General features: G+C 45.1%; 1 protein-coding gene and 1 long non-coding RNA gene across 3 annotated transcripts in view; one reads left to right on the forward strand and one right to left on the reverse strand.

Moving 5' to 3' along the window:
* LOC124307839 (semaphorin-5B) overlaps window positions 1-18931 on the reverse strand; it is an 85478-nt gene that overhangs the window by 61276 nt on the left and 5271 nt on the right. The window contains exon 2 of one of the 2 annotated variants that reach the window (XM_046769981.1): window positions 16993-17245. In XM_046769981.1, coding sequence (XP_046625937.1) covers window positions 16993-17146 — 154 coding nt within the window. In that variant the 5' untranslated portion in view covers window positions 17147-17245. Of the gene's footprint in view, window positions 1-3949; window positions 4429-16992; window positions 17246-18931 lie in introns of those variants that run through there. The other variant, XM_046769982.1, reaches the window with a different exon arrangement.
* Window positions 8522-10474, forward strand: LOC124307857 (uncharacterized). Its single transcript, XR_006908871.1, has 2 exons — window positions 8522-9386; window positions 9870-10474. It is a non-coding gene; the product is annotated as an uncharacterized LOC124307857 (long non-coding RNA).

The raw sequence follows: 18931 nt of genomic DNA on the forward strand, positions 1-18931 counted from the left end.
GATCGTTCAAATTGATTAAACTTTGGGCTTTTTAATTCGATTCTACTGCTTTTGGCTTATTTTATTCACCGGAAAGATCTCCACTGATCACCTGATAAAATGTCACAAATTAATTACACTGTAGAACATACATTGTTCATCTACAATTATGTTCGCGTGTTTTAATTATGCAACATTATATAACGTAAGATATCTTGAATGTTTTTCAGAAATTTCTTGGAGATCTGTCCAGCGAGTAATATGATCTCAAGCACTAGATCAAAAACACCGGAATTTAAGATTTTAATCATTATAATTATGAAACCTTTCCTTAGATTGTTGACATCTCTAGCTTGTGTGATTAGAATTTGCTTGCATCCATTTCAATAACACAACACGAATGTCGTACCGTAATTGGCGCAAGCAAATACCATTACTTCACATTTCCTTAAATCATTTCTTTTTCTTCTCTCAACCTTTTATTCAGACTCTGAGTCCCATTAATTATTAAATCACAGTTATATAAATTTCTCGCAATTTTTTTTTTTTCACATCAGATACGAGAGTAAGATTTACGATCACGAGTCTGCAATCAATCCGGGAGTTTTTTTTAACAATCTTACTCAATAAAAAAGATCCAGACATCATGTTGTCTAGTTTAAGCGAGGTGAAGAAGACTCAAAAACAAAAAAAAAGGCGAAAAAAATGTAATAAATAAATAAATAAAGAACGAGAAATATAATCGCACGGGTAGACTGCAAAGCCAGATTTCTTCAAGTCTTCATTAAACACGGCAATCAGTGAATATAGTATAACACCAATTAGCATTGGGGAGATCTTTGACCGTTGCGTCCGCGTCTAGTGAAATCCCGTATTATACGATAAAAAGAAAGAAAAAAAAAAAAAATCTCATTCCGCACACGGCGGTACATACAGCTCTCACCTTCGATCCTTGCGCTTATTGACATACAATTACAAGCACCAAGCCCCGCCCAAAACCTAACGTTCCAAGTGAAAAATAAAGTGAACTTACAGGAGTATGCGATATACGCTACGTGTTATTACACACATATACATACATAATTTGTGGCGACAATTTTTAATTGCGTAATCATTTGCAGTGAGCGATGCTGCCGTACGAATAGAGTAAATATTGGCCGAAGGTTTTGTTTGAGTAAGATCGATGCAGTGATAGAACACGGGTGTATATAAGTATACAAGGATCGTCGGGTATAAAGTAACGTTGAATGGTCAAAATAATTTCACGACAAATTTCACAAAGTTATTTCGTGTTTTTCGCGCACGTATCGGAAGTTAGAAATTGGATCGAAATAAGTCGTGACACCGGGTATAAGCTGTGTTAATTCGCATCGCGTAGACGGTGTGCAACGCGCGTATATTTTTTACACCCAACTCGTTGCCGCCACATCCGATCTTACGGATCCAAACGCCCGAAGCAAACGCGAGTTGTTTGCTGATGATTCCCTCAAAAGGTCAAACGCGGGAGGTATAAGATAGATCATTGTCAGTGCATGGTAGCAAAAAACGCTGCACGCTAGGCGGATCGGTGAGTGTATACGGATTCTATAACCATATCCGAAGTGTAAAGCCACGCGGTGTTGTTCATAATCCACACGGTACGAGTATTAAATCCTCATACGACTAGAAAGCCGCTGATACATGATCAATTCATCTATTATGGATCAACGCGCAACCAGCTGCTATATATTCATCCAGTATTTCATTTCATCTCTATACATTTGTAGCGAAGTAAAAAAAAAAAAGAACAGGCGGGTATATCGAAACGCCAGTTTTTGTTTACAAGGTGAAACGCAGCTAAACGTACACGGAATATCGATAGATGAACTCACGTTGCTGTTCGACGCTCACGATTCCAACTACGCAACAAATTTTGCGAATTATATGTACACATCTGTGTTCATGTATATATATATATATACATATACATATAAATAAATATATATATAAACAATTTAAGTAAAATCTGCGCTTTTATTCCCTCCGTGAGTTATTCGTGGTTAGGTGATATATCAAGACCTGCAGCCATGAATCTTTTTAAATGATAAAAGAGCGCGGTAAGCTGACCAAAAGTAAATCCGGAAGGGCGGTGCGTTCTTGGGGAGATTACAAAAAAAGAAAAAGAAAAAAAAAGGCAGACAGGTAGTTTCGGAGCAGGAGCCATAAGCAGTAGCACGTTTCTCCGTTTCAAAATTTTCCGACTTGTCCTTTTTTTTTTCTTTTTTCTTTTACACTTGTACCGGACGAGACCACACGCGCGGCACGAAAACGGTGACCAAATACTTGAATAAATAAATCCGATAAGAACGTGACGCGGAATCGCGTAACAATGTTTAAGAAGTGAAAATTCGTACGTGCTATGGAATAATATTTGAGATTCGGAAGAGAGGATGACGTTCCACGCGTATCGTCGCAGGTACGCCACCCCCGTTGAGAATTTCCATCAATTTCCTCTCCGAGGGTATTTCTCCCTAAATTTCCAAATTTTAACATCCGAGGGATATTCACGCAGGCGTACGCGCGCTATGTTTTCGAAAAACTCTACGATCCGGCCCACGGTCGGTGTACTTGACAATGCTGCCAGCTCCAGGGGTCCCAAGGGATTTGGGCCAGCCACTCCCACCGGCGTCGATAAGGGGGAAGAAGAAGAAGAAGAAGAAGAAGAAAGAGACGCAGCATGGGGGTGAAAATGTAGAAAGATTAGAGAATAGAAGGGTGTCGATGTCGAGTTTTAAGAAACGCGCAAATATATTCTCTTACACAACTTTGAAAACTATAAATTCGAAATACGGAAAAGTGAAAATGTAAAAGGGTCAAAGTATGGATAAGCAAAGTACGGAATCGTTAGAATTGCGACTTGGTTGTTTATGCCATATCTTTCCGACATTTTTGAATTCGGTGAAATGGATTTTGGCGTTCTTGAAAATTCGATACCGTAACCCATCTATATTTTGATCTTTCTAGGTTTTTATTCTCACCCAGAAAAAATTGAAACAAGTCCAAATAAGTGGAATTAAAGGCAAACGGCAACATTTCTTCTTATTCTTCGTCTGTGTAAAATTTTTGTACGATCGTTAGTGTTTCAGAATCGCGACCCCTCGAACCGTAAAAAGAGGGTGAAAAAGCAAAACACAGATTCGGTGCCTAAGAAAACAAAGCTTGAACAAACACGAGTCCCGGTTTGAATTTATTTGTCAAACGAGAGACGACGCGAAAGAAGAAAAGAAATAAACAAGAAAAAAGAAATTAGAAATCAAAAAAACAAAAAAAAAAAAACAAACAACGAAACCCAAATACAGAGTGACGAGAGAAAAAATAGTTGAACAAAAACGAGGCCTCAGGAAATCTGATCCCTAGATCGGCATCGGATGTTTTTAAAACAAGAGGCAATAAATGATCCGTTTCAATTCTTCTGACGCGCGCGCGTAACGCGTGGTTATACTTTGACGTTTTTGTAGATAAAAAGAGAAAGAGAGCCTGCCTCTCTTTCGGTTGATAATAATAAATTATTCATGCAAGACGGAATGAAACGAGTTTAAGATAAGGGGGGAGTGGGAGGGAGGGTAGATAGGAAGAAATGAATGGCAGATATATACCTGCGTTAAATTTGAATTTCATTTACGACGATGTCGCTGTGTGTAGAAACGGATAGAGAAAGAGAAAGAGAAAGAGAGAGAGAGTGAGAGAGAAGAAACGGGGGTCGCTCAGCATCGTCTGATCGCGTGAAACGAGACGCGTTTCGACTCGAAAACGAAGCGAACCTTTTCTAGCATTAGTTTCTTATCTATACGCTTCTTCCGCTTCAATTCCCGTAGGATTTACGTATCTGACATCGGTTTCCCTTCTCGGAATACATATTTCCATACCGCTCATCGTTTCTAAATTAACAGAGTTTCTCTTGTTCATCATCGTTGGGTGGTTAAAAACTTACCCTGCACGGCGAACGGCAACCTCGATCAGCGGCGTTTAATCGATGAGAGATTCGAGGGCGATTCCTGGGAGGGCGACATGCTTCATGCAACTTTTTGGTAACGCACACTCCACACTAGCGAACGAATATCCCGATTCCGTTTAAACTCACTCCGCGTTTACAGACAAGAAAAGAAAAGTTGCTCAATTAATCCGCATCGTATCCTCCGGGCGGAATTCCACCCCGAAAAGCTTTAAGGCGGCACTCCGATTAATTCGATCAGTCCAAGCGACGCAATTCAAGTTGTCATCACACGTATACGCGTGTATTTTTTTCTTATCTTTGTCATCCGACCGTGTACCGAGTTGTTATTACCGTACACCCTTGATAATTATGATTATTCCTCGTAAGAACGAGGCGCGACTCGTTTGTTTACGTCTTTATCGGCGAGTCGAGCTGCGCTCCGCCTCGGACCGTGTTGCGCTAAGCACTGAGAGAAACACTTGCCCGCTTTGCTTTGAAAGTCTCGCATCTCTCGTACTACGGTTTCCCCTCACACCACTATCGACGCAAGTTTCGACCACCGCCGCCAGAGCAGCGCCAGCTGGCGGTTGACTCGAATCTTATAAGTAAGCCCTTTTTTCACTCTGCCTTACGAAAGGTAAGAACACCGAGCATTTGCACGGATTCTTGTTGAAGAGGAGTATTTGACGAAAGCTGTGCCTTTTTGTTTTTTACTTTTTTCAAAATTTTTCTTCGGTTGGAAAACATTCGCCCTGGCACGTACGCATATTTTCCAAAGTAACGAATTGTTTTTGTTTTTAAAATAAACTAACGCCTACAGCCTTTCTTAACATCTTCTTCAATTATCACCAAAACGATTCTATATCACTTTCCGCGATTCATTGATCCTGGAATACGAACCATTTCGTTTCTCTCCAATTATTATAAAACTTTCCTTCACTAATTTTGTTCTCGTAGACAGAGATTGAATTAGATTTCTAAGCTTTTCTCGATCAGAGCAGTGAAATTTTCGTTCACGCGTTTTAGGTTTCAGTTGTGGACAAGAAACAATTCTCTCTGCAATCGATGTTCTATAAGTTGGTATGATTCCGAATTTTGAACAGAAAAATATATTTACCTGGTATTCGAATCAATGCTAAGAAATTTTGAGTGTAATTTGATATAGGATACATATTTAGCACAATTAATTCGGTCACTAGCTGGTTAATCCATCGGAACAGTGTCGCGAACTACGAAAGAATAGTCACTTATTGAGAACATATAATGCCGTAAAACCCCGAGGCGGATGTTTTGAGAAACAAAAGATCGGACGATAAGCTTTATATAATATGCATCGGTAAAATTATATCTCGTAGGTATTAATTGTTAATCCTGGCGCTCCAGATAATACATCTCGGCGTCGTATCGGAGCTCGTTCAAGCCAAGGTTTGATTTGATAGGTATATGAGCGAGTTGTTCACAACAGTAAGAACGGAATTCGAGAGATTGAATTTCTTAAGCGTAACAGATAGAGCCCGAGTTACTTACTCATCGCTGTATTATCCAATCATCAAAGATAACCGTAACAAAGACGGAGTAAGAAGAAGGCTCGCGTAAAACGCTGTTACCATAATGCCCGCGTTATTATTAAAGCCAGCAACGAGTGCGTTAAATCGGCTCGATTCAAAGCGGATGAATCGGGATGAACGATCACCGGCTCATTATCGCCTTCAAATTTATAAGGAGTATCGAGTTGATTAGACGTCGAATATAGCGGGGAAAAAAACGATCCTTAAATCTAGATTATATCCCGATTCATCGTATATAAGACGAACGAAATTCAATTCAGCCGACAGATTCAGAGCTGTTGTAATATGCCATTTGCATAAATAATGCGGGATAACTTCGCCTCGGCGTTAATTTAATCCAACAAAATGTTGGTGCATTGCGGCTGGCGGAATAGCACCGCAAAGATTATTAAGCCGCGAAATAGAAGAAGAAAATTCACGGATTTCTCTCGAGCCGTTGATGGGAAAACTCAGTTCTGCGACAGCACCGGCGGTAGCAGAGATTTCAAACGAAGTGTAATATATTACAATAACTTACGGCACGCTGCAGCAGGAGCAGTAAAAAGCTTCCGGATAGAAGGACCGTTGTGGCAAAGCCGTAGAACCGGAGGCTCGTAAAATGCATGGCCATTGATCATTGACCAAAGGTATGACAAAGCAGGGACAAAAATCGACCGCGGTGCTTTCACCGTATACATATACGACAAGTTTCTTTGATTCTCGGTTGCGCCGGGAAAGCTGTTGGTCTTGAACTGTCCCACGTTCCCCAAAGTTCGTTCCAAGGTAAAACGCATTGCTTCTCGCATCACAACAAGTTAATTATACTATACGCTAGGTCGTTAAAACTTGATTCGCATGGAATTATAGTTTTAATCGTGAATGGAACCGACGATACGGCTTTTCCCCGGGATTCAAAACCCACATCAATACCCTTGAATCGTAGTTTTAATCAATCCACGGGCAATTTTTGTTTTTTTTTTTTCATAATTAGACGAAGTAATCGGCTCTCCGAAAGTCGATTGGAACCCAGAAAATGACGTTAGTTTCAAAAACGCCTAGTTCACGTTACCGGAAAAGGTCGTGCTAAAGGATGATAACTCTCAGCCTGATGGGCGATAACTCTTTCGTTGAAACGAAAATTTCTTCGAAAGCGTTCCTCGTTAGAAGTTCCTTCCGGTTGGTAAATGCACGGCTATATAATAGGACCGTCTCCTAATTGAGAAACTTTATGTACCTACCCCGCGGCCTGCACGGCGCGTCTACTTGAAATTAATTTCTGACGAGTATATATTGAGGTGAACTTGAGCCGAGGGTGGCGGTACCGGAAGCGGGGAGTAGGGTAACGGGAAGCCGGGTTTTTTTTCGTGCGATGCCGTTTTTAAATTCTCGCAAGCCCCGCGTATCCACCGGTTTCACGGCGTGGGCCGCGCACCGATGCATATCCAATTCTAAATGGGCAGGTCCTGCTCGGCTACCTGGTTTAGAAGAGGCCCAAGGAGGCCCAAGGTCGCAGGAAACCCTTCCAACTCCAATTTCCAAGCCCCCTCACCCTCCGGCACCTCCGTCGTATAATCCGAAACCTGTTCTGGGCAGGAGGGTCAACAACAACATCGAGCATCGCGGGGGCCCCGAACCCAGTCGCCTTCTCGATGGGCGCGCATCGGACCTTTCGTGTAAACGAAACTAGTTACAGTATTTTACACCCGGTTTACGGCTCTATTCCCTTTATTTTCAAACCCACGAGAACGGACCTGGGGCCCACGGCTATCGGCATCAACTACACGACACGCCGAGAGGCTAACGATAAGCGTACGAGAGTAGTCCAACCGATTTCGGGGTCCTTGATCCGCCAACTTGAGGCACTTTTTTATTACCTCTGAAAAACCGCGTGCTCGATAAACCGACAGTCGTTTAACCGAGACACGAAATTGTGGATCATAATTCTCGATGCAACTCTTGACCGAGGTGCCATTTCTATTTTCTAGTGTGCCGAATGACTCTTACGACGGAACCATTAGGCGTCAGACTTTCTTCGCGAGAATCTTGCGCGGTGAACCGAAAGCGAGCTTTCTCGCATCGAGACAGTCAAGAGCCTCGCTAATGTCGGATTGAACTTCGACGGCACTCTGCGGCAGGTAGCCGGGATTGTTGCGGTTTGCGAGTAAGATCGACCTTCGAGCGTTGCGTCGATGGGGATTGGGGGGCTTCAAGGTTGGCCTGTCGTGAGTAGGAATTAAAATTCGAGGAACCGTACGCGAGGAACGGACACCGCTCGCACACGAGCAGAGAACCATTGTGCACAGGGACGTGTATGTCGTTCCATGATAGATGGGGGCGTAGATAAAGGTGGTTAGTAGCTGTACGCGTCGTCTGCCCAGAGCTTGGACTCCCAGACCATGTCTCGTGGTTCTGATCCGGTCCAGCGACTCGGGTTGAGTGGAGTTCGCCGGAGAGGAGACAAATAAAACGTAAGAAACAACGTCGTCCGATGGCCTAGGCCAATCAAGAGAAACTATACAGACCTCGGCGTCGAACTCTCGTAGCTACCGTCACTCAACTTTGAGCACTCTGTTCGCTTTGTCCCGTCGAAAGGATTCTGGGATTTTCGTCCGTTGTTCTTTACGGCGTGCATACCGTGAGGTACATGTGATAAACGTGACTGCTCGGCTTCGATTTGACACTTTCAATCGCATCGGTGGCTGATATCGAGTTCCATTAGACGCTTTGGAACGTTAACGAGTAGCGTCATTCAATTTTTACCGACGTGAAAGCCGACCGGTACTCGTCAACATACGTTCCAATATGACACCGAATTTCAGGGTCGATTCGAGTCTGAATCTAAACACTTATCATTCAAGATAACATGACGCCAGAAAAGCACCCAACGACTTTTCGAGCGACCCCGCGACCTTTTATCTTATTGATACTTTCTTCAACTTGATCGTTCGAAGCTTTAAGTCTGGGTCGAGACCGTTTCGTAGAGAAGATTGATGTCGGTTTGTTTCGGCGCAATCTCAACACCATTATTGAGCCAAGTCTGATCTATTCAACTAGCGTAGACTAATGTAATACACCCGGTGATTAAGAGGATCTGAATAACGTTATCGGTAAAAATGAAAAAAAATAATAAAAAATGACGAAACAAACCGCCATGCGAGGTGTTTCTTGATTTCCCACGCTCGAATCTGCCCTGCTGTACAAGAAGCAAAGGGCTCTAGTGAAAATGCAACTCCCACTTATGCTGAACGTAACTTGACACCGCGGTACACAATGAACGAGCAGCAGGTGCCCCGAGAATTTTTCTTCGTCGTTCGTCGTCATAGTCAGTGACGTTTGAGAAAAGATCCTCGATATAAATAATACTCCGAGTATTAATTCAGAGGAATGATGTGAAAAACCGCTTTCGAAGTTTACCAAAACACTCCTGGCCGATGGTTCGGGTTCCTCTTTATTAGTCGAGCGAATATTTGCGTAGAGGTATAATAAAGACCCGGCTGACCCACGTTCAGCAACGATACAGCGCGACTTGTGGGTGTTACGTGAATGTGAGTGATGTTTACGTGTAACAAGTTAACACACAAACGCGTCGGGCATCAAAAGCTATCTCTTAGCTCTATTCATCGCAGTGCTGCGCAGACCTCTGTGACTCGACCTCAGAGCAAATAATAATGATACACTTTGTGAAGCGATCGCCCAGTTTGGATCAAACGAACATTCGTCGATCGTGCTTGAGCAGCAGTTAAACGTCAACGTTGTTGGAATTGGGAGATCGAATCGTCGTTAATCAAATTCATCAAGTGAAATCGGAATCGTACACTCTTGAAACGCAACGCCGAGATGAAGACACCGTGGATTGTTTTCACGATCTGCGTCGTTTTAATCTGCACGTGAGTAATCCATCTCCTAAACGTCCTCCATTCCGTATTATAGTCTGTTTACGCTTGTATCCGCCCGGGTGAGAACAACCTTCTACTTCCACCCGACCATTCAATTACGATATCTGAACTTCTTCTACGCCAGTCATAGACGATATCGCTTAATGAATTACTAAAGTCGAACGAAGTTCCACGCGGCACCTCGAGTGAAAAATGGTCAGCGACAACGCGGTTCACGGTATCTTTTCTCGCCTACATTAGAGGTGGTATATCGTCTCCCGATGCTGCTGTGCTCTGTAACAATATGACCGATAATGAATATATCCGGCGATTAGACGAGTTCGCTTCGAAGCTACGTGCAAATTTTCACAGTTTATACCGCGTAGCGGTTTTTGCGATGAACCGGAGCGAGCGTTATCTCTTCACCGCAGAGCTCGTTAATGTCCCACGTAGTACAAACGTGTATTGTATCATACAACGAAACGAAATTTACAGCGTCAGAGATACTCGGGGTCAGATGTTTGGCGGAAACTGGATGGAAGATCTCTTCGCTGGGCTGAATCGCATCGCCAAGGATTTAGAGGTACCGAGGGCGCGGCAGGACCTCGCAAAAACGGAAAGGCAACACATCGGAACCATCGGTAGGAAGGGCAGCGAGGGTTCAACCGACATCGAGGACATCCTTCACCGCGCGGAAAAGGTTCGCCACCCTTTTCGCCGAACGGTGAACGAGTTTCGGTACATCCGCAACCCGGCAGACTCTATTTTAAAACCTATCTCGCGGCTGCAACGGAATTGAAAGACGAGGCACCGTTTGGACGGCCATTCGGCCGCACGGTAACAAGTGCGGAAACTTACGATCGTGAGAATCGGATACGAACTGAAAAAAGGCTGCCTATCCGCATTCTTTGTTTCAAAAATTCTTAAATTTTTGTTCGTGGATTAATGCAATAATTGGGCGAGTGGAGTCTGTGATTTCAATTTTCTTCACAAAGGGGATAGACATTTTAGTCTGATAATACGCTAAAAATAATAGGCTAGAAATACATGGTTGTTTAAAATTCTGTAATTTGAATACGATAATAAAGTAGTATGTGTAATTCTCCTTCTGTACTGACAATATGAAAACCTCTTGTATCAAATTAATTCATATTCACTCTTTCAATGAAATCGAAAATACTATCTGTATTAACCAGACCGTGAAACGGTTCATCGGTTTTTACATTTTCATCACGTATGAATTTGCCTTTTAATTTTTTCAATGCTTGTTTTCCATTAAAAATCGATGAAAAGGAATGAAAAATAAAGAAATATCACCAAGAATTTGAGAATTCATTGACGCCGGTTTACAGGGAGTCAAACATATCACCTTCAGTCCGGAGCATCAGGGCCCCGCTGTCTGCCCGTCGAAGATAAACCTCCCCGTCCCAAAAACGGTCTACCTGTCCAAGACTCACAGTTTTTTTCGTTACCATCATCGTGCACTCGACCCTCCCACTCACGTCAATTTTATACTGTATCCCTATCCGCTCTCGCGTGTATTTTCGTTTGGCGTACGCTCGACCCTTCTTCGAACCTTAGCTTACCTACACCGAGGAGCACCAGTGAAGAATGTGAAACACTCCGACCACAGCTAGAATTTAGTGTGTATCTAGCCGCAAGGCAAGACCCACGATTCGGGGTAGTTGAATTTTTTAGGCCAGTCTTGCGGCAAATTTCTCAGTCAAATGTTTGCGGAATAAATAACAAAACGGCGCAGCGACCAGTCGACTGATCGGAACGGTGGAGCCGGTTTTGACCGAGGGAACAGCATCGAGCTGTCTATCGGTTTACAGGTAGCATCGAAGAGATTAACCGATAAACATGGAGGCAAACGAAGAGATGATCTTCGACTAGGGTGGCCCGTTTTAGATAAAGGAATATCGTCTATGACTCGTTTGCGCCGCATCCACCTTTTTCACCAGGCAACGGTGAACAAAACATCAAAACATTACGGAGTCGCGTAGATTGATCGAAAAAAACCCGAGGTCCTCACCGGACGAATGAAACACAAACTGCTTCGAGCTTCTGTTTTCGCGTCGGTTCTTTTATTCCATTAATTACAAGCCCGTCTGTATACGCCGTGCGAGCATCACTCACGGGCCTTTTATTAATCGAATACTCCGGCTGTATGAAAGACTTAACGAGTTTCACTAATTCATTCAAGTAAATTTGACACTCCGACAGCGCGCGCTGTAAATCGAACGTTGCAGGTACTCGTTCGGCAGTGCTTTTCGCGAGTCTACCGGGTGTGCCGAAGAGTCATCGAACCGTTCGTTTGTTCCTATCGACACGGCTTTGGCAAAAAAAAAAAAAGAAAAAGTTTAATCACCGAAAATTTCGCCTTCCCTCGGGGCATGGCTGATTTAGGAGTAAGACGAGTAGTAACCGACGAGTGCCAGGTGTCCAGGTGGTGCGCACATTCCTCTCGTCAAGTTAAAACTAGGAGGGAATTATACTCCCGTAGTTTCGTATGCGCATAAGAAAGTCGGTGTATGCATAAAACGTGGCTAGCCTGCATTACATAGAAGAAAAAGAGGCGAACGAGTAGGATGTGGGCCAAGAGTTGATAGTCACGAAGATCCAGTCACCGTTCTCCTGCATGGTCGAAAATCAACACAAAGTGGCGCATAATTACAATACGGAATAGGTATAATAAAAAGAGAATAAGACCGAGAAAAAAGGTAGTAAAATTCTTCATCTCGTCCGGCAAACGTCTTCGCCTATCCGTGCATGCTGCAGGGAAATACGAGAAGGGTGAAACACGGGGTGCTCACGAAATACGAGCCGTGTCGCGCTGCGCGCGTGCGCTTCGTTTAGTGTGCTCCATGTGCGCAGCACTCGGCGTCCCTTCTCCCCCTCCTTACGAATGGGGGCCCATTGTCTATGCGGGGCCACCCGTCGCGTCCGTGGGTGTGAGAAGAGGCCCCGCAGCAGCGGAGCGCCCGAGTCCCATCGAGCCTAGAAACGAACGGAGAGGGAAGGGCATTAGAATACAATGAGAATGAGGGCCCAAATTTCGAACTCGTCCTCCGAAAGCGGAGCGTAATCTGTTTCGAGAATCGCGGAGGAGCCGCGGAGCGGTTATCTTCACCTCTCGGTTAACCGCGACCGCGGCGCAAGCAACCGAGCACTGCTCTTACTATCAAGGAAGATAAATCTCACCGGCGCAGCGTCGACGAGATAATAAAACAAACAAATTACCCTTCGCCCTCCCCCCCTTCCGCCGCAACCTCCTCCTCCCACCACCGAGCTCTCAATAGCCCTACACGTCGTAAACAAATGGGACCCGGCACTCCGACGAGCTCTGCGGCATGCCGCTGCTGAGGCCGAGTCCGAGGCTCCGGCCTTTTCGCAGATTTACGCACCCTTCGCGGATGGGATGAGGCCCTGTTTTCTTTGCCTTGCTTCGTTCGACTCCTGTACCTTCTCTTTTTATTGCCGAGGTCCTCGTCCCGCGGTATCTGCACCTGGTTTGCTCGCATTTCGTGGTGCTTGCACAATTGGAAATCATTTGTTCAAGTATCGGAGACGTTCTTTGCTCAGACTGACTTATTTTAAAGTTGATCGTGCAGATATTACTTTCGCGATGAACTGTCTGGAATCATGGCCTTTGAACAGTTTTTTCCGGAAGAAATTCAAATCCAAAATTTCAGAGTTCACTTATTGGACGTGTATGGTGGATATACCAGTTACTTCGTGGCTTGTAAAAGAATCAGACATACTGATAAAATTGTACTAGTTTTGGAAGACAAATCGCTCCATGTATCCCTAACCACATGTAAAGTAAATTCAACAATTACTTCCATCTCTGCACATTGTAAACTGGATGGTAAGTATTTATTTCAATTTTTAGTGGAACTGTTTTCCTTTCCGTCATTCTTCCTCCCAGTTCTCCTTCCCTTACTCCTGTAACCTTCTATCCATCCTTCGAAAGGATGGAGAGGAGCTGGCATCCTTTTAGCGAAGAGGGTTGTAAATACATGCATCGAAACGACGGTCTCATGGTAGCGCGGTGAGTCGCAGCCGATTATATCTAAGGCTTGCTAAAGGGTTCTTAGCAGCGAATGGGGCAAAGGAAGCCGGGATGAGAATTCACAGTCCTGCGATAGCAGCGCCCTGCGTGGGGAGAGACCGGAGAGGAGAGAAGAGCGGCGGAGAAATATACGAGCGTTGAAATAAGAATACCGTCGCGGGGAAGATCCACGGCCATGGGGAACCTCTCGAGACCAGAGAAGACGAGAGGAACGAAGAAAGCTCAGGTTCAGCCAAGCTGCGATGAAAGAGACAAGGAGGGAAGTCGCAGGGTCCATTGTGCCCCCGCGGCGGTGGCGAATCCTCGTGTTCGACCTTAGGTAGCCTGTGTTCTTCAGATACGAGCTGCGGTCCTTCCCGACCCTCGATCAGCAGCGATGAGACCGCACCAGAGGCACCAAAGCCCCTGCATGCAGAATTCGAAGAACTAGCTTGTCGAGGTTGTTTAAAAAAGAGAAGAACCGTCGTAGCCGATGAAAAAAAGGGTTAAAAAAACTGATCGCTTATTTATGCGGCGCAGAGGTTTCAGTGGATACGTTTTCGGAATGGGGAGCAAGCGCGTGGTTTGCAGGATCCGACACACGAGTTTTACCACTTGACCATGGAAAAGCCGTGCTTCGATCATCTGCGCGCGCTTGGCAAGCAAGTGATCGCAGCATTGATTGGCCAACCATTTATGACCTCTGCGAGAAGTCCAAGATGGACCTAGACTGTTCGGAGAATGACATTCGAACATGGGCCGAAGCGAAAAACTTTCCCCCTGATCAGTTCTGAATGTGAAAAGAAAGCCTGATGAAAAAATCTAAAGAAGTAGAAGAAGAGGAAGGCGAAGAAGCGAGAGCGTCGGTGGGAGGCATACTTATCACCGTGGTGAGGTTTATTTGTGAGTCGTAGCATCTAGCGCGCCTTTAGAGGAGGTCTTATACCTACCTCGCATCGCGTTGATGTTATTCGAGAGAGAGAGAGAGAGAGAGAGAGTATCCAGGCTCCGTGCGGGATTCCACGTTGATGCAGATAAGCCGGAGCTTTGTATGTCCAACTTATCGTTTATCAACTGTCTGGTTTTGATAACAGGTGTGCGTTTCAGACTCCGAGAAATACGCCCAAGTTAGGGGAAATGTGAAAATTAAAACATCGAGTGATAACCGGCGTGGATACCATACGAATATAGGTTTACCCGGCTTGTAGCCATTAGTCCTGAAAAAATATTAGGTACTCCTTTGCCCGATGATAGGGGAAGCCGAAATGTGGAAACACTAGCTTTTTCGAATTGTCTTGACCAGCATCGTTCCAGTACGGTTTTCCGCTTGTGTGGTCAAACTATCGTCTGTACAATCTACACGATTTATTCCCTTTACAAAAGATTACTGCACACGGTGCTTGTGAGTTCCGTTTCTTTCGACGATCGAATGAAGTTTTTCCTTCCACCTCCGGCTCTTCACCTCACCGATTCAATCGAAAGGTCTTCATTAGCATCCAAGAAGCCGTTCCAAGTTCGACTCGGTTCTCTGCGAAGGTGGAAGGGAACGTGGGCAGACGGAAGACGAACCGGAGGTACTAAAACAGGGTCGTGTTTCGTTCGCGGAGCGAAATCAAATCGCTTAAGTATGCATTACGCACTATAAATGTATGTATTCAGCCGTCGGTTCTCCGCGGAGCGTCGTTCAGTGGAAACGACTTCATCTCGTCCATGGAGGAGCCGGCTAATTGTGTCGCTCGGCGAAGAATCGGGGGTCGGCTTTAACACTGATTACGAACACGGCTCGGCCTTTCGCTGCCTGTTCACGTCCGTGTCTCCTTTTTCTCCCCCGACTTCGTCACTCGCGCTCGCTTTTCGCTTAATTTCCACTTTGTATGCATCAATTATCGGCAGATTATCAGCCCGCGGAGTAACGCCGATGATTCAAGGTTCTCGGGGTCGTTGTTTTGCGCGCAAAGATCTGCGTGCAGATTTATGGTGCACCGGTACATTTGCCGTGCACGTTTGCCGGCAGCTAAGGGAAGTCTTAAACTCTGTCTAGCCCATTCCTCAGATTTGACAAATTCCTACTAATTTTCGCCCCGTCGATTAATTCAGGTGCTTTATGCGCACGTACGTGCATAGATAAGTATAGGCAAACGAAATCGGTGAATTCGATCGTGCGTAAACTTGGGTTAATTTACGTAGCAATTATCGGTCGAGTTGCTGCCCGGATATATGAGAGGCAAGAATAATAAACTCGACGAGGGGCTGGCGGAGCGATGTAATTAAACAAAATAAATTACGGTCCCAGTTTTCGGTCTCATTATTTACTTTATTTCGCCTTCGCCTGTGTCTGACGGTTTCACAATTGTCGCGTCGCGGGTCCTTGGACGTGAGTAATATATTACACGAGTTCACCGCGGCTTCTTCGCCGTTCATCAATACGATAATTTTCCCATTCAAGAACCGCAAATTGATTCGATTCGAATCAATGCCCGGCAAGCCGGACGGCGATAAAGTTTCACGGGTATGGAAGTAGGAAGTCATTATCTCGAAATTGGATTAGTCAGGCCTGTCGAGAAAGTGGATAGATAATCGATTCTTCTACCGCATTAATTCGGCCTCCGACCCTGCCGTCTTACGATCGCTTCCAAAATCATCGGACGGAGACTCGTGACTCAGAAATCCCTGCTTACGCATACTTTTTACGTAACTGCAATTAGCGCGAATTATGAGACGGGGAAAATTGCACGGCGAACGATAAGCTGGCGTTGAAAAAAGCGTATTCGTGCACCTCCGAAGCGAGGCGAGTGAATGCGTTTCAAGAGCCAGAGCCCAACTTATAGTCCTAATTTGGACGCAGTCGAGATTGGGTTTCGTGGGCTGGGTCCAAAGGCGCCAGAGGCTCATTAGCAAACTAGTTTTGCTCGAAAGGTTGACCATCCCGAATATCTGTGGTGTATTCTCCGTTTCCCCGGCGGCTGATACGCTCATCGCCGGAATTTAACTACTACGGACCTTACGATGATAGAGCGGCTCTTACTCGCGCCGTATTTTCTGCTAATACTGGCGGTAATTTTCCCGTCCAGATCAGCGGGGCGTCGCCTTAATAAAGAAAGGAAGCAGAGTTCATTAATTCCACTTATTTCTTACGCAGATTAATTCAACGGGTGACCCGAACTCCCACGTAATATCGCGAAAAGATTTCGGGGCCAAGTGCGAGTTGCGTTGCAAAACGAGTAAAAAGTATTCCCGACAATCGCGGATCATGCACGAGCTCCAATCATTTCTTCGGACTCGTTGAAGCGATTCTTAATGTCGAGATGTGAATCCAAGTACAATCCAATTTAAGATTCATTAAACGCGATAAAATTTGTCTCGTTACATTCCTACCGATGAACGATTACGATCGATCCGTGCTGAATTCGCAGCCGGCTGCCGTAAGTTCAATGAAATCCAATCGGGAACAGGCTTTGCGTCGATAAAAATCCGGGGTGGAATATTTCGCCGAGCAACGCCTTGCGATCCTCCTTCACCGTGGTTCAATTAACACTTGTCCCTAATTGGCTTGTATATATTTACCGGTGAAGATCGATGCTCCGGGAAAAGTTGATGAAGAAGAAGAAGAAGAAGGTGCACATCCGGGTCTCCCCGTATTTCTTCTCCTCGTAACGCATCGAGTAACGACGACACTCAGCTTGCAAGGAGCGGCAACCCATCGAGGCGTGCAACGCATTCCGATCACTTGTGAGATCGCCGGTTCACGGTTAAATCACTTATTATGGCTTCATTTCGCGGTACACGTCCGATCCTTGTTCACAACTTAGGACATTTGCTGGAAAGGAAAAGAGATTTGTTACCAACCGGGTGGGCAAAAGCCTTTTCGATTAACTCTGCGATGAAAAACACACGTATTAGTGAAAAGTTTAACGTTGAAAGAGATGTATAGCAAAGCTCGCAAAAATGTATTCATGTGGTTGAAAATACACAATCATGACATTATACGTATTTAGATAAAAAGCCTGAGGGCTTTTAATTTCGACGGAAGATACAGATGGGTTTGTATCAGGGAAAAGGCAAGGGGTAACAGCGAATCGTTTTAATCAAGGCGGCATTTAAACGGTATAAATTTTGCCTTGAGAAGGTAGTTGGTAATTAGACAATTTTGTAATTGCGCGTTGACCGTAAGTCTCTCTCCGGAGGTGTAATTAATTATGGAAATACCATTTTTAGGGTGGTAGCCGTATACGGCGAGGAACCAGTTTCGTTCTCCGTCCGCGGTCGAGATTACGATTTGGCATCGAGTTCTGCGGACAGGCGCAAACCGACAGATTGACGGTGTCCATTATCGGACAGAACAAACGGAGCTTGCACGTCGGCCGTATTTCAACCGAGACGTAATCAACCCGTTTACCGTTTCTCGTTAAAAGCGATGAAGCTGCTGGCTTCCCCCGCAAGTTACGCTCTACGTTTTACGCCATCTTTTATAGAATCCACGTGGAGACGAGACTGTCAGAATCCTCCACCACGCTCAATCGGATTCGGCTAAATCCCGCAGACGCATTTCGTGTGTGTGAGAGTCAGAAAAAAGAACCCTGTTTCATTCTTGCTTTTTACTTCGTCTCTCAATTTATGTTTACTTTCTTATCTTCCATTGCGATGCGAGACGCGCGTTCCGTCTTTTCTCGTTTTTCTAACCCACCGGCTAAAGTTACGGATTCCGGACTATAATCACGGTATAAACCTCTCATTTTCGGCCGCAACTCGGCTCTTCAAGCTTTGCTTTCTTTACGGCCTACTCCCCGCACCGTCTAAATTAAATACCACAAAACCTACTTCGGGGTTCCCGAGGGACATGTTTCCCTGCCACGTTCACGTCGTTGGTTACACTTAATTAGAGCGTGTCGACATGGCCACTCGAAATCCCCCACCACCCACGCACCCCGCTTATTCAACCCTCGACGCGACCCTCACGCGTGAGATTAGGGAACACGTAACGTTGCAGATGGGACATTAGATTGATGGATACGTTGATGAATTTGCAACAAATGTCGAGAAAGTGTAAACGAGTACTTCTTCCCTTGTGTATAACAAGACCTGGTTCAAACGGTTTTTCTCTCGGACACGGGGCGCGATAACACGTCTAATTGAAAAGAGGCGTGTACGTCATACCTGCACAGTGACGCGACAATGTCGACTTTCTTGAATCGAGTTACGACAGAGAATATTATACCGAGAACGAGGTGCGATCGTCATCAGCGTTCGAAAACGAAGGGCTACGCGTCGGAAGAACGCGCGAGCGACGAAAAAGAAGAATCGTAATTAATCTCTCGGTGCCGCATCGGTTTCGAAAGTTAATTATCTATCGAGAGGATGAAGATAAAAGACGGTATCGACTGCAGCGCGGTGTTACCGAAGATTCGGATCGGACGGTGGAGTTGTGCAGAGTCGACGACGCTGATATTTCGAGGTCGTGACACAACCTGTAATCAGGCAACGTTCTAATTGGTTTTCGGGCCCC

The sequence above is a fragment of the Neodiprion virginianus genome, chromosome 6 (genome assembly GCF_021901495.1).
Source record: "Neodiprion virginianus isolate iyNeoVirg1 chromosome 6, iyNeoVirg1.1, whole genome shotgun sequence".
NCBI lineage: Eukaryota > Metazoa > Arthropoda > Insecta > Hymenoptera > Diprionidae > Neodiprion > Neodiprion virginianus.